At 38.4% G+C, this 16,277-nt stretch overlaps 1 protein-coding gene and 1 pseudogene across 2 annotated transcripts in view; one reads left to right on the plus strand and one right to left on the minus strand.

Annotated features, from left to right (window-relative positions):
• The window catches only part of MCMBP (minichromosome maintenance complex binding protein), a 48,576-nt gene that overhangs the window by 26,364 nt on the left and 5,935 nt on the right, over positions 1-16,277 (minus strand). For both annotated transcript variants that reach the window (XM_059398706.1, XM_059398705.1), the window contains exons 2-4: positions 1,927-2,012; positions 1,154-1,294; positions 985-1,026 (exon numbers count right to left, since the gene is read on the minus strand). In XM_059398706.1, the coding sequence (XP_059254689.1) occupies positions 985-1,026; positions 1,154-1,294; positions 1,927-2,012 (269 nt within the window). The remainder of the gene's footprint in view (positions 1-984; positions 1,027-1,153; positions 1,295-1,926; positions 2,013-16,277) is intronic.
• On the plus strand, positions 4,237-4,853 carry LOC132015480 (large ribosomal subunit protein eL13-like; annotated as a pseudogene).

The raw sequence follows: 16,277 nt of genomic DNA on the forward strand, positions 1-16,277 counted from the left end.
CAAATCCAACTCTCATGAGTTCCCCTAAATAATTATATGAAGTTACATTTTTGTTTTACAGAATCTTTGCAGCAACCTTCCATATTAGGGCTGTTCTGCTGTCCAGACTGGCCCTGAGCTAGGACATTTTAATCAGGCACAGCCTCTACTGTGAGTAAATGTGCTAATATTAGGGTTTACAAATCAATCTCTTGAGGTTTGGGTAAGCAGAAGTCAGACTCCCAGAATGTAAAAAGCCCCACATAATGTGATTAAACTGGGAGTCTGGATCACCAAAGCAGAGAACTAGACCCAGAATGGGGGAGCTCCACCAATGTGCCATCTTTCTACTTAAGCACCTGCTGATCAATCCCTACCTGTGATACTTTGATTTTTTTTCCCCTCAACGACTGACAATTACCACCAGTTTCAGTAGAACCACACAAAAAAACAATTTTTAAAAAATACAGATATACTGTAGTGTCTCTATAACTGCTTTTCTAGTAAGTTTCTACCTCAAGACTATCCCTTTCATAACCACAGTTATATCCAGTGTCCTCTACCTTCTTGCCTCTCCCATTACTGATATGTAAGTTTCCCTTACTTCTCTTTATCAAAGAAAGTTTAAATTTATTAAAAACTTTCTTCCTCCTAAGAAAAAGCTGCAGGACGTAATGAAATTTAATTAAGCAAGTGTTAAGCCCTAAGTTAATCTTCCACTTTTACTTTAAAAGAATTTACCATAACCCTCTAATTTTGAAACCAAGTGTACAGATATAAGGAAAAGAAAGAAATTAGTTATTTACAATACTCCACCTTTTAAGAGATTTTTAAAAGATCAAAAACTTTAACAGAGAAGCTTAAATAAAAGGTAAATAAAACATTTCACATGACTTCTTAGAACTTATTTACACACAAAATAAATACACTTAAGATCAACCAAAAGAAATAAATTCGCTGCTTAAGAAGTTCTTAAGATGTTTTATATATCTTAAGAATACATACCCCACACTCTGCTACATCTCTGTATTTTCCAAAATGAAGGACCTATGATCCAAAACAAAGGATAACAGCATCATGTCAGTATATCTGAATCAAAACTACCATAAACAACACAAGGATAAAATACCACTAATTAGAAACAGAAATTTTCATGAAGAAAAGCAATACATACCCGTGCTTTTGTGTTTCGGTTAACCGTTTCATAAACTCCCATGTAAAACTCAGGGTCAAACATATCTTGAATCATGCAACGAAACTTCACAAAACTGTTAGGTTTCAAATAATGAAGGGGAACTTCATTCAGTGATGGTACCTGAAAGGAAAACAAGTCAATAAAATATTCTTATCTGTAGAATGTTAAGTACATATACAGAGGTTGTATATCCAGAAACACCCCACCCCCCGCACCACCTCCCACCAAGCCCCATTAGGAAGCCAGTGATCTCAACAGTCAACATAACAAAAGTGCTGGACACGAAAGTATTTTTTATGTTCCTCCAAGTTTGTATAATGACATCCGACTCTAACGTAAAAGGATGTTCTTCCTTCAAAACACTTCTCAAGCAGCAGAAAGGCATTTGCTTTGTTGAGCTCTTCGCTTAAGACTAGTACATACCAATTTTCTTTAAATGAAGATAATAAGGATATTCAGGACTCACAATTACTAATTTTTTTGGTCTTAGAAAGTAACACGGTCAAACACTGCCACCTAGAGACTCCAACACAGAAGCACTGACTCGCTTGAATCTAAATTTCAGTTGGAAAAGTGCAAAATCTTTTAATACATATGCACTTAAAGGGGAAGACACTACACATGAATGTATACAGTTTAAAATTTTAGCACTTACTTCAGCAGCACATATACTAAAATTCTGTGTGGATTACCACTCTACTGAAAGAAACTGAAAGCCCAACCCTCTCCTCTGAAAATAGCAATAAACTTACCCATTTAGGAGCGTTATTTTCCTTCAGCTTTTCCTTAAAATATTCAATTACTTTCTTCTCCCAGTCAGGATTAACTCCATTTTGAGCTGAAAGAAAAACAGACTTTTCAGAGCCAAAGGGACAATAGCTGACAAGACTATGTTCAGGTCACAATCTCGTGGAGCGCTGCCACACTGAGCACTCGGGAAGCTGTCCTGTTGAGGGGCTGGGTACAACACCGGCCAGTGCTGGCCTGGCGCAGGCTCTCAGGAGCCAACAACCTAGTTGAGACTTCCCACAGGGTGAGATACGAAGCTACCTGGACAAAGCACAGTGCTCTTTGGAAACATTTTTATACACATTTTCCTCTTTATAACTACCCTAAAATGAGAAGGTGTTCTAAAAAATTTTTTTCAATTTGGGAATAATTTCAAACTTTCAAGAAAATCACATGAAGAGTACAAAGAATACTTGGTACTTTCTCCATTTGCTTTCTCTCATCCCTCACATGTACTTTCCTGCCCGTCTGAGATGAAGTTATACACATCATATACCTTTGCGTCTAAGTATTTTCATGTGTGTTTCCTTTGAACAAAGAGATTATCTTAACGTAGCTAACAGTACTGTTACCCACCTCGGGAAATTCAAACCGATACCACACTTTCTCTCTAAACTACCACCACACTCCCAACGCCACCTGACTGCCCTTTCTCCTCGTCAGGGCAGGAGCCAGTCCAGGAGCACGTACTGCTCACAGCGCTCATGTCTCTCTAATCTCCTTCAGTCTGAACAGTCCCTCAATCTTTCCTCATCTGTGTTTTATGGCATTTATGTTTAAGAGGAAGACAAAACCGTGTGCATGGGTGGCTCAGTGGGTTAAGCCGCTGCCTTCGGCTCAGGTCATGATCTCAGGGTCCTGGGATCGAGTCCCGCATCGGGCTCTCTGCTCGGCGGGGAGCCTGCTTCCCTCTCTCTCTCTCTGCCTGCCTCTCCGTCTACTTGTGATTTCTCTCTGTCAAATAAATAAATAAAAAATCTTCAAAAAAAAAAAAAAAAAAAGAGGAAGACAAAACCTGTAAAAGAAATAGAGAATGCTCACTTTGGGTTTGTCTGATGTCCACTTAGGATCAGACCGCCATTGTGCACAATCAGTCAGACTGTTCCATTAGTGATGCTGTGTCCTTGTAATGGAATCATCTAGAGACAAGAGGTCCGTCTTCCCCTCACTGATGATGTTCACTTTAATCACCCAGTCAGAATGACAGCCAGTCTTCTGACAGTAGGTTACTTTGTTCCCTTTGCAACCATTAAGTAACCTGCCAGAGACACCTGAAGACCATGCAAAAAGTTTTATGACTCTTGCCCCAACCCAGTTATAACAGCCACTGACAACTCTTACCATGAGTGAAAAATGATGAGAAAGGTGTTTCTGATGTCATATTAAAAATAAGAAAACCGGGGCACCTGGCTGGCTCAGCTGGCAGAGCATGTGACTCTTAATCTCAGGGCTTTATGTCCAAACTGCACGTTGGGTATATAGATTACTTAAAAATAAAACCTTAAAGGGGCACCTGGATGGCTCAGAGGGTTAAAGCCTCTGCCTTCAGCTCAGGTCGTGATCTCAGGGTTCTGGGATCGAGTCCCACATCGGGCTCTCTGCTCGGCGGGAAGCCTGCTTCCTCCTCTCTCTCTCTCTCTGCCTGCCTCTCTGCCTGCTTGTGATCTCTCTCTCTCTCTGTCAAATAAATAAATAAATAAATAATCTTAAAAAAAAATAAAAATAAAAAAATAAAACCTTAAAAAAAAAGGTAAGAAAACCAAGGCTTTGGGGAAAAAATTATGGGAACTGGTCAAGACCAAAGAAAATCACTGCCAGAATCAGGAACACCTATTTTGAGAGAGCGAGCAAACCACGCAGCGAGCCAAGACTTCTGCCATTTATATTCATCACTAGGTGCTCTGCAGATGTGAAGTAAAGGAACTGTCTCTATTTGTTACAGAGCTGATTGTTAGAAATACTCATAAAATCCCACTAACACCATGCTTAGCGGGGATTCCAAACACTTTTACAAAATTGAGCAAAGTCTAGTTCTGGAAAAGGGGCGGGGGATAAACCCCTCAGGTGATTCTGACGTGGAATGAGGGTTCAATTCACTAGTAAACTGGTCCTCGACCACCAGCATTAGAATCACCTGAATAGGTATTAGAAATGCTAATTTTTCAGCCCATCACAGACACACTGAATCAAAAATTCTGGAGGTGAGGCCTAGCAGTTGATGTTCTAAAGTGCCTGCTAAGTGGTTCTGCAGTGCCGGTCCCTTTCTGCTGGCCATGCCCTCCCCGTGGAGCAGCCTGGCACCTAGCCAGAATGGCATGACCCCGAAGTCCCGCTTTCACAAGGACTGGCAATGGTGCATGACCACATGGTTCAACGAGCCAGCACGGAAAATCCACAGACAAAAGGCCTGACCCAGGGACCCCTCCAGCCCAAAGTGAGGTGCCCCACTGTGAGGCATCACACCAAAATGTGAGCTGGCGGGGGCTTCAGCTCGGAAGAGTTACAGGTGGCTGGCATATACTAGAAGGTGGCATGGACCACTGGGATCTCAGTGGATGCAAGAGGCAAAAAAAGTCCACAGAGTCCTTGAAGGCTAGCACACAGCAGCTGTGGGGTACTACTTGAAGCCCACCCCTTCCCAGGAAGTCCTTGGTCCCTAAGCAGGGAGAGAGCTCTGCTGAAGACCTCAAACTGGCTACCCAGCTGACATGACCAGTCATGCCGGCATGCAATGTCTAGGAGAAGGAGAAAGCCAGAGGCACAGTGGAGGAGAACTGCAAGGTGTTTTGGCCAGAGTTCACATGGCCCGTGTCCATGCCCGGCTCTGGCACCCAGGCAAGCAAAAAGGGCCAAGGAAGCTGCAGAACAGGATGTCGAGAAGAAAAAGTAAGTGCCATTGGCAAATTGTGACAAAAAATAGTACAAATACATAAAGAAAATGCCCTCTGATTCTGATGCACACTAAAGTCTGAGAACCACTATTACTAATGCCAATAAAGGACTACTGAATTAGAAAAAAAAAGAATATGAGTTTTTGCTTCCACTGAAAATGGGTATTAAAGAAAAGGCCGATACACAGTCATGACAGCACACCAACACTGCTGTTCTGACTGCACTTGTGTAAGATACATGAACACGCTTGGGGAGGCTGGTGGGCTGGCTGGCTCGTTCAACTGGTGGAGCATGGGACTCTTGATCTCAGGGTGGTGAGTTCAAACCCTACACTGGGTGCGGATAAAATAAAGGAAACAAAAAAAGAAAGAAAATGAACAAACAAACATGACCACGCCACCTAAGAGATGCTGAAGCTCCATCAGAGACCGACTGGGAGGCAGGAAGGTGTGTGTATTCAGACTGGATTTTCCCCAAGGCCACCTTACAAGTATCTGGTACTGCTAGACAATTAAAGGACTGCAACAGGTAATTAAAAAAATCAAATGTGCAATAACTGTCCATTATTTATTAAGCCTACGGTGTGCCTGGCACTCCACTAGGTTCAATAAGGACATTGAGAGCTGACAAACTTACAGAAAAGTGGTGAACAGAGAATAACAGCCAAAAGCAAGGAGGTCAAATAATCTCAGAGAGGGCTTCTCGGTGGAGGGGGTACTTGAGCTGGGCCTTGAAAGAGGGGTAGACCTGAAACATGCTGAGGTCTAAGAAATTAGTGTATTCCAGACATAAAGCCAGGACAAGGATGGCACTACCAGATATTCAAGTACACAGAGCAACGTCGGAAGCTACACGTGGCACCTAGGATTAAGTTCTGTCTCAAAATTAAACCATTCCAGAGGAAAACAGCAGACACGGCTTAATTATTTGGCTTAACTGACAGCCCGACCTAACCCACTCGTGAATTTGATTACCCAAGATAATGTAGTCATCATTTTGACTACATTTTGCAAGTTGGGTCACTTGCAACCAAGAATCCTGCTAATTAGCACACGCGTATCACTATCGTTATTTGCTAAGAATTCTTGGCCATCTGAATTTGAGCATTGCCGCACTCAATCACTCAATCTTGATCTAGTTTAAGAGTCAAAGGAACTAGGAAAAAATATATAGGCTCTCACCAACAGTGTATGAGCTTTAGTTGGTTCTACCTTGCCAATACTTGACCTTGTCAATCTTAATCCTAGTCATTCTGCCGGATACATACTGATATGTCACTGTGGTCTTAATATGCATTTTCCTAATGACATTGTACACTTTTCATGTTTACTGACCATTTCAATGAATTCTTTTGTGAGATGCCTAGTCACAATTTTGCCCATTTTTAAAAAATGGTTTTGTTGTGGCATCACTGATTATACTAATTCTTTGTTTATTCTAGACATGTCTTAAGTCAGATATATATGTAGAGCACATTCTTCTCCTAATCTGTACTTTGTTTTTTAATATTCTTTTATGTCTTTTGATAAGAAGTTTTTCATTTTGATGAAGTCCAATTTGCCAAGTTTTTCTTTCATAGTTACAGACCCCAAGGTCATGAAGATATTCTCCTAGGTTTTTTGTTTTCCACATTTAGGTCTGTAACTGACACCAAATTAATCTTTTTGTTTATATTGTGACAGAGGGGTCAAGGCTCATTTTTTTCCAAAAAAGATCCACTTGTTCCAGCATTAATTAAAAGGCTTTCTTTCTAGCACCGAATTGTTTTGGCATTTGTGTCAAAAATCAACTCATGTACTGTACTTGTTAGCCTATTTCTACATTCTCTATTATGTTAACTGATCTATTTGTCTATCTTTATGCTGCCTTAATACTATAGTCATACTGTGTTAACCACTACGGCTTGCCCTTGAGTCTTAAAATCAAGTACTTAAGTTCTTCAAGTTTGTCTTGATTATTCCCATCCTCAATATATCTAATTTTGAGGACCACTTTATTGACTTCTGTGTAAAGTCTGCTAAAATTTTAGTAAGAGTTGTGTTGAATCTACAGATTAATTTGAGGAGAAGAGACATCTTAACAAAACTGAGTCTTCCAATCTATGAATTCTCCCTGGGAGAGAAAATAAAGGGGCCTACACTCAGATTCCTCCAGACTCGACCTGTCTCTTTTTCCCTTAGGATCCAGCTGTATATCTTCACTATTCTGCTGTAATAAACCTTAGCCTTGAATACAAATATATATGGAGTCACAGTAAGTCCTTTTAGTGAATCTCTGAAGATAGAAATGACCCTGGGAACCCCAACACATGAGTATATTAATGGTTCATTTCTTTTAATTGCTGAATAGTATTCCATGGTATAGCTGAATGACAATGTTTCTCCATTTAGTTGTTGAAGAACATTTGAATTGTCTCCAGATCTAATAGCTATGAACAAAAACAAATACAAACACAAACGTTTGTCAACAAGTTTTGTGCGAACATAAGCTTTCATTTCTCTAGGTAAAAACCTAGGAATGGGACAGTTGGGTACATGGTAAATGTATGGTTAATTTTTAAGATTTTGCCTGTGTTCAGAAGGGCTATACCATTTCGCATTCTCACCAGCAACGTATTTGAAATCCAGCTGTTTGTATCTTCACCAGAATTTGGTACTGTCACTGTGTTTTCCAATTTTAGCTGTTCTAATAGGTGTGTAGTATCTCATCATGGTTCAAATTTGCATTTCCCTAGTGGCTAATGATACTGAGTTAGTGAAGCATCTATTTAATGTTGGCCCTTTTTACAATTGGGTTAATTACCATTGTGTGTAGGGTTTTTTTATATTCTGGATACAAGTGTTCTCTGGGAATCTCAAACATATTCTCCTAGTCAATAGCTTAACAGTATTTTTTGCAGAACAAAAGGTTTTAGTTTTGATGATTATCAAAGTTTTGTTTTATGCACATCTAAAATCTCATTGCCAAACCCTGAGATCTTCTATTTCTGAAAGCTTTATATGTTTATAGTCTTGGGTTTTATACTTCTATCTGTGACCCATGTTGAGTTAATTTTTGTATAAGGTATGAGATCTTTGGTTAAAATTCGTATTTTTGCAAATAAATATCTAATTGTTCCAATATCTTTGTTGAAAAGATCCTTTTCCATTGAATTACCTTTGTACTCTGTCAAACAATGAAGACAAGGATGAACCTTACAAACATTATGCTGAGTAAAATAATCTAGACACAAAAGAACAAATATTATAGGATTCCACTTACATGAAGTACCAAGAATCAGCAAACTCATCGAAATGAAAATTAGAACAATGGTCCTTAGGAGGACACAGGAAGGAGGGGGAACTGGTGGGGAGGGGTATCTATTTAATCTTGGGTGAGTGTGCATAACATGAGATTGTGGTAGGCAGAATTATGACACCCCCCCCCCCAAGACGGCTACATCCTAATCCCCAGAAACTGTGAATATGTTAACGGACAAAGGGGAAATTTAGGTAAAAGATAAAACAGGGAGATTTTCCGGGTGGGTTCAATATTATCACAAGGGTACTGTGGGAAAATGAGACAGAAGCAGCAGTCACTAGTAAGATGAGAAAAGAACTTGAAGGGGGCCTTAACCCAAGAAACACTGGAAGATTCTAGAAGCTGGAAAACAACAAGGAAATAGATTCTCCCTGAAAGCCTCCAGAAAGGAATGCAGTCCTGTTGACAAGTTGATTTAACCCAGTAAGACCCACATCATTCCGGCCTCCATAACTGTAAAATAATAACTTTATGTTGTTTTAAGCCACTAAATTTGTGGTGATTTGCTACAGTAAAAATAGCAAAAAATAGTGTTTTTTGAGGAATTACTCCACTAACTTACTGAGTTAATGTCCATAGAGCTATCTTGTATCATCCTTTCCATGTCCATACAGTCTATAGTATTATCTCCTCTTTCATTACTGGGACTGGTAATTTGTGTCCCCCCCCCCCTTTGCTAGTCTGGCTATAAACTTGTGAATTTTACTGAGCTTTTTATATAAAAAAAAAATACAGCTTTAGCTTTCATTGATTTTTTTTTTCTTTTGTTTTCAATTTCGTTTATTTCTGACCTATCTTCAGTAGTTCCTTCTATTTGACTTGGGTTTACTTTGCTTTTCTAGTTCTAAGGTAGTAACTCAAATTATTGATTTGAGACATTTTCTTCTAGTAAGTGTACTTAATGCTTCTTAGCACATCTTTGGCTGTATCCCACAAATTTTGATATGCTATGTTTTCATTTTCATTTAGTTCAAATATTTTTAAATTCCCTTTGAGACTTTTTGATCCACGGATTGTTTAGAAATATTATTTCCATGAGTTCGAATTTTCTTGTTATCTGTTACTGATTTCTAATCTAACTTCATTATGGTCAGAGAACATACCTGATGACTTCAACTCTTTAAGATCTCTTAATGTTTGTTTTACAGTCCAGGATGTGGATTATATTGGGGAATGTTCCACATACACTTGAAAACAGTGTAATATCCTGCTGATGTTGGTGGAGCATTCTACAAATGGTAATTAGCTGTACTTGGTTGGTGGTAGTGTGCAGTTTTTTTTAGATCCTTATTTTCTGTTCACTAGTTCTGCAGACTACTAAAAGAGAAGTGGTAAAATCTCCAAAACAGATTTCTCTTTTTCAGTTCTGAGCTTTTACTTCATGCATTCTGAAGTTCTGCTGTTAGGTACATGTACACTTACATCTTCTTAGCAAACTGTTTTATCATTGTATGATGTTATCTCTTGTTCTCTTCTCACACAACCTTACACAACCTTTCTTAAAAAATATTTTTAAATTTAAGGGGCATCTGGGTAGCTCAGTCAGTTAAGCATCCATCCGACCCTTGGTTTCTGCTCTGGCTGTGATCTCCGGGTCCTGGGATTGAGCCCTGTGTCAGGCTCCACACTCACTGTGGCATCTGCTTGAGATTCTCTCTCCCTCTGACCCTCCCACTCATGCTCTCATGCTCTAAAATGGTCTTTAAAAATATATATATTTTTTTAATTTAAAATGAGGAGTCCACTAAAGAGGAAGATCTGAGATCCTAGAAACAAAATTAACTCATGAACACAATGGGGGAAAAAATCCAAGCATTGCAAACAACAAACCTAAAAAGCAACTGGCACAAATTAAGAGGAATAATCCAGAGGGCGAAGCTGAAAAACACCCACAAAGAAATCATAGTTCTCAGTAAATAATATGAATGAAATGCTGGAAGAACTTGATAAAAATGTCAAATTTCTGCTCAATAAGAATGCAGTAATATGGGACGCCTGGGTGGCTCAGTTGGTTGGACGACTGCCTTCGGCTCAGGTCATGATCCTGGAGTCCCAGGATCGAGTCCCGCATCGGACTCCCAGCTCCATGGGGAGTCTGCTTCTCTCTCTGACTTTCTCCTCGTTCATGCTCTCTCTCACTGTTTCTCTCTCAAGTAAATAAATAAAATCTTTAAAAAAAAAAAAAAGAATGCAGTAATACAAATATAAGTAAGTTAAATTTTAACACAGTCCTGCTCAATAAAATACACATACACCTGAAAGCATGGCTTCAAAATACACAAAGCAACAACTTCCAGAACTAAAGAGAAAAACTAAACAGAAACCACAATTAGAGACTTTTAACAGAGCCCTCTCAGAAACATATATCAAAAGCATAAACACATATCAAGCATAAACAGAAAAATAACTATACAGCAGGTATGAAGATAATAAGCTCTCCAATAAATACAAATATTCAGGATACTGCTTTAGCACATGTGACGTTCACAGAAAGTTCTATGTGCTAGTCATAGAGAAAACCTCAATAGATGCCAGGTATATATTCTCTGTCCAAAATGTTGACAAGAACTCCTGACAAAAGGAAAGCTTAATATACAAACACCCTTATGTCTACAATGATTTATTTATTTGAGAGAGAGAGAGAGAGAGAGAGAGAGCAAGCACAGAGGACGAAGGAGCAGCAGACTCCCTACTGAGCAGGGAGCTCTCCACCAGGCTCAATTCCAGGACCCTGAGACCATGATCTGAGCCAAAGGCAGACACTTACCCAGCTAAGCCACCAGGTGCCCCTTTACAATGATTTTTTTAAAAAACAAAGAAGCCCATACTAAAAAATAATCCGGAGAGAGGAATTTGTAGGGTAATTACGAAATTTTCCCAGATGGCTAACAAAGAAAACTACAAGGGTTAATGTTTGTGGGTTACTAAGGTGGTGTTCAGAGAGAAAGTTATAGATTCAAATACAATTTATCAAGTACCAAGAAAGAGTGGAAATGGATGAGCTTCAGTTTAAGCTGAGTTGAAAAAGGGGGCACCTGGGTGGCTCAGTCGTTGAGTGGGCTGCCTTCGGCTCAGGTCATGATCCCAGCATTCTGGGATCAAGCCCCACATTGGGCTCCGTACTCTGTGGGAGGCCTGCTTCTCCCTCTCCTACTCCCCCGACCGTGTTCCCTCTCTCGCTGTGTCTCTGTCAAATAAATAAATAAAATCTTGGCGGGGGTGGTGGGGGGAGGATGTGTAGAAGAGGCTAGAAAAAGAAAATAGAGCAAATTCAAAGAATAAGAAAAATAAGAGTTAAGGACAAACATCAATGAAGTGGAGAACAAAAATACTAATAAAAATCATTAATATTAAGATGGACAAATTTTTTGGCAAGACTGTTCAGAAGAAAAACAAAGAAGATCCAAAAGAAAGAACTGTACAAATAAGTAAAAGCAGAAGACAGAATACAATACTAAAAGAAACAAATAACTATACAAGAACAAAATTAAAAAAGGGGAAATGTTATACAGATAACAGAAATATTAAAAAACTGTGTGAAATATTATGAATTAAAAATATATTTGAAAATTCAGGTGAAATGGATAAATTTTTTAGAAGATTTTTATTTATTTATTTAGTTTTGTAAGAGAGAGCGGGCCCACGGGGTGTGTGTGTGGGGGGAGCAGACTCCCTGCTGAGGAGGGAGCTCCATATGGGGATATAGGACCTGATCCCAGGACTTTGGGATCATGACCCAAGCTGAAGGCAGATGCTTAACCAACTAAGCCACCCGGGCACCCAGAAATGGATAAATTTTGAAAGAATATAAGCTGCCAAAAAAGGCCAAGACTGGCAGAGTTCATATTGTTACCACAACTTGGTCAAAGAACATCGTATGTTTAATATCGATATGAAAGGGAAAAAAACTGCTGATTCTTCCTCTCGATTCCATGAAGTCCCAAGTCCAGATAATTTTGCATTTTGAAGCAAAGTTCACAAAAGATAAAGATGCAAAAATCCTACATAAACTGTTAACTGAATCCAATGGAGTATTCAAAAAAAAGAAAAATTAGACCAAGCGGTACTTATCCCAATACAAAAACAGTCTATTATCTTTGAGTGTAACCTAGGACATTGAAAGATTAAAGAAAAGGGGCACCTAAATGCTTCAGTGGGTTAAATGTCTGCCTTCAGCTTGGGTCATGATCTCAGGGTTCTGAGATCAAGCCAGGTATTGGGCTCCCTTCTCAGCGGGGAGCCTGCTCCTTCCTCTCCCTCCACCTGCTGCTCCCCAGCCCATGCTCACATGTGCACACTCTCTTCCCATCAAAAAAAAAAAAAAAAAAAACCTTAAAAAAAAAAAAACTAAAAGAAAAAATATAACCCTCTCGGGGACAGGAAAATAGGTATTTAATAAAGTATAAAACCTATTTTATGATGAAAAATTATAAGTTATGGCTTGATAGTAAACTCTGGAGTGTAAGAGAAACCATTTGGCCTTGATTCTTGAAACACTGTCCTTAAAGCAAAATAATTTAATGACAGGATTGGGCTTCCTTCCCTACTGGTCCAAACACACTAGCCGGGCCTGCAGGGAAAACGATTACACCATCATAATAACGCACATGTTATTCACTGGGTTTTGACCTTTATAATATGATAAGATAAAGCACTAAAGTACTGTAAACTAGTAATGCACAATGACTGACACGAATGAGACAGAAGTAATAGAAGGTCGTAGAGATACTAATTTTCTCATCTTATGGAACAGAAACCCTGAAATAGGATCTAAAGTTGCTGGATAGAAGAAGTAATTTTAGAATATGCCTTTACATTCAAAAGGAAAGCAATCGAAGAATTAAAAATAGTGAAAAACCAACAGCTTCCCACTAAGATAGGAAAAAGGCAAGGATGTCCCTCTCACCACTCCTTTTCGACACTACTAGAAGTCAAATTAATGCAGTAAGACAAAAAAAGGAAATAAAAGGTATACTGAGAGAGAAGAAAAAAATAAAAGTGTTCACAGATGAGATGTTTCTACATAGAAAACCCAAAGGGAATCCACAAAAAAACCTCCCGGAACTAATAAGCAATTATAGCAAGATTGCAAAATGCAAGGTTAATGCACATGAGTCAATCATATTCCTACATGCTATCAGTGAACATGTAGAGTTTGAAATTAAAAACACATACCATTCACATTAGCATCCCCCAAAATGAAATTCTTGTGTATAAATCTAACAAAATATGTACAAGATCTGTATAAGGAAAACTATAAAATTCTGAGAAAGAAATTCAGGAACCACATAAATGGGGAAATATTCCACATTCGTGGATAGAAAGATTTAATATTTTCAAGTCATCAGTTCTTCCCAGCAAAAACTCAGCTAAGTGCCTTTGCTTGGACAGTAAATCTTAAATGGTCCAGAACAGTCCAAAGTTGCTTAGGGGGTAATAAGCATCCCCCAACCCCTGCGTGGCAATCTACAGTCCCACATGCATATGACAGATTTTAAATAAACAACACAGTGATTACAAAGATGAAGGAACAAAATTTGAATCATTCAATTCTATCTTCTATGAGGTAACTTGGGAGTGTTCAGTAGTGTTTAATATATAAAACAGTGTGAGGGCACCTGGGTAGCTCAGTGGGTTAAAGCCTCTGCCTTCAGTTCAGATCATGATCCCAGTGTCCTGGGATCAAGCCCCACATCAGGCTCTCTGCTCAGTGGGGAGCCTGTGTTTTCCTTTCCCTCTCTCTCCCCCTGCCTCTCTGCCTACTTGTGATCTCTTCCTGTAAATAAATAAATAAATCTTTTTTTTTTTTAAGTGTGAAATAAGAGGTATAATAAGTGCAGATTTTAGCTCATACATGAACTATTTCACTAAATTTGAATCATAGATTTAATACTGAAATGTATTCTTCTCAGTTACTTGCTTTGTAACTAAAGAATGAATCAAGAAAATACACAAACATCAGGGGCATGATTTGGTAACTGCCTCACTTATGTCTTTTGCAGTTGCCTGTTCTGTTAGAATTCACTTATTAATTATCAGACAATTATTTCCTTTTTGTACTGCAAGAACTTGGGAAGTTATTTTTGTTCAAAGAATTCATTATACAATTAACACAAAAATTTTCAAATCTCCTGTGTGGTACCCACCAACATGAAACAACATCCAGAGTGATACCAAACAAAAAAATACTCAAAAATGGGGGAGCAGGGGACAGAGGAAGGTGATAAAAGCAATGCCAGAACCATTTTGAAATGTGGAATACCGGGGCGCCTGGGTGGCTCAGTGGGTTAAGCCGCTGCCTTCGGCTCAGGTCATGATCTCAGGGTCCTGGGATCGAGTCCCACATCGGGCTCTCTGATCAGAAGGGAGCCTGCTTCCTCCTCTCTCTCTCTGCCTGCCTCTCTGCCTACTTGTAATCTCTCTCTATCAAATAAATAAATAAAATCTTAAAAAAAAAAAAAAAAAGAAATGTGGAATACCCTAAGCATTGTATATGGCTCTATTTACTGATTATTACTGAAAATAATTCTGTAGTAAAAAGGGAAGTATCTTTAAAAAATGATCCAGGGAGCCAAATATGGTCCTGATTAAACAGTCTAGTTCTAGAGTCTATAATCTTAATTATCTCTATTATCAAAAGAACTAAAAGCACTACAGATTCAATGCAATTTCTACCAAAATGCTGTCACTTTTTGCAGAAATGGGCGATTTGATTCTAAATTTTTATGGAAATGGGAAGGACTCTGAAGAGCTAAAACTGTATCAAAAAAGAACAAAGTTGAAAAGCTCACATTTCTTGATTTTAAAACTTACTGCAAAGCTACAGTAATTAAGACAACATGGTACTAGCATAAGGATAAACATATAGACCAATAGATGGAATTGAAAGTTCAGTAAAGCTATACATCTATGATCCAGTGGTTTTTTTGACAAACGTGGCAAAACCATTCACTGGGGAGAGAGGTCTTTTTGACAAATAGTGCAAGAGCTTCCAGGTTGGTGAATGCATTCCCTGCTGGGAGGTAGTAACATGTTCCCTGGAGACAGAAGCGAGAGGTACCATCCAAATCTCACCCTATGTCCCTTTTCATCTGGCTGTTCATCTGTAAAGTTCATCATATCCTGTATAATAAACTGGTAAATGTAAAAAATAAACCAAAACCAAATGATACTGGGACAACTAACTATCCACATGCAAAAGAATGAATCTGGATCCCTACCTCATACCTTATATTAAAAACTAATCCAAAATGAATCAAAGATCTAAATCTAAGAGCTCAAGCCACAAAACTCTTAGAACACAAGTATAAATTTTTATGACCTGGCATTAGACTATGGGTTCTTAGATTTGGCCATCAAAGGGAAAAGAGATAAACTGGATATGACTTTGTCAAAATTTAAAACTTATACAAGTAAAATGTTATGAAAGCTTTTCTGTTGCTTTCTGTCCTTTACATAAATTATAGTATATTACGTACAAAAAAATTAAAACTTACATCAAAAGACACTACCAAGTGAAGACAATCCAAAAAATGGTAACAAACATTTGCAAATAATATATATCTGACAAGTCTAGTATGCAGAATATTTTAAAAAGTCATATCTCAACAATAAAGACAAAAACCTAAAGGATTTGAATACACATTTCTCGAAAGATATACAAATGACCAACATGCATATTGAAAAGGCTATTATCATTAGTCAGTAGGGAAACGTTAATCAAGGAGTTACCACTTCACACCCACTAGGATGCCTATAACAAACAAAACAGCAGAAAATAACAAGTGTTAGATATAAGAAAGTGGAAACCTCACAAATTACTGATGAAAATTTAAAATGCTACAGCCACTTGGGACAATAGTTTGGCAGTTCCTCAAAGAATTAAACATAAAATTACCTTATGACCCAGCAAGCCCATTCCTAGGTATATTACCAAGAGGACTTAAAACATACATTCACACAAAAATTTGCACACGGATGTTTACAGCAGCACTATTCACAATAACCAAGAAGTGGAAACAACCAAGGGCAATTCATCAATGAACGGATAAAGAAGATGTGGTACATCCACTCAATGGAATATTATTTTCAATCATAAAAAGGAATGAAGTGATGATATACG

The sequence above is a fragment of the Mustela nigripes genome, chromosome 4 (genome assembly GCF_022355385.1).
Source record: "Mustela nigripes isolate SB6536 chromosome 4, MUSNIG.SB6536, whole genome shotgun sequence".
NCBI classification, from domain to species: Eukaryota; Metazoa; Chordata; class Mammalia; order Carnivora; family Mustelidae; genus Mustela; species Mustela nigripes.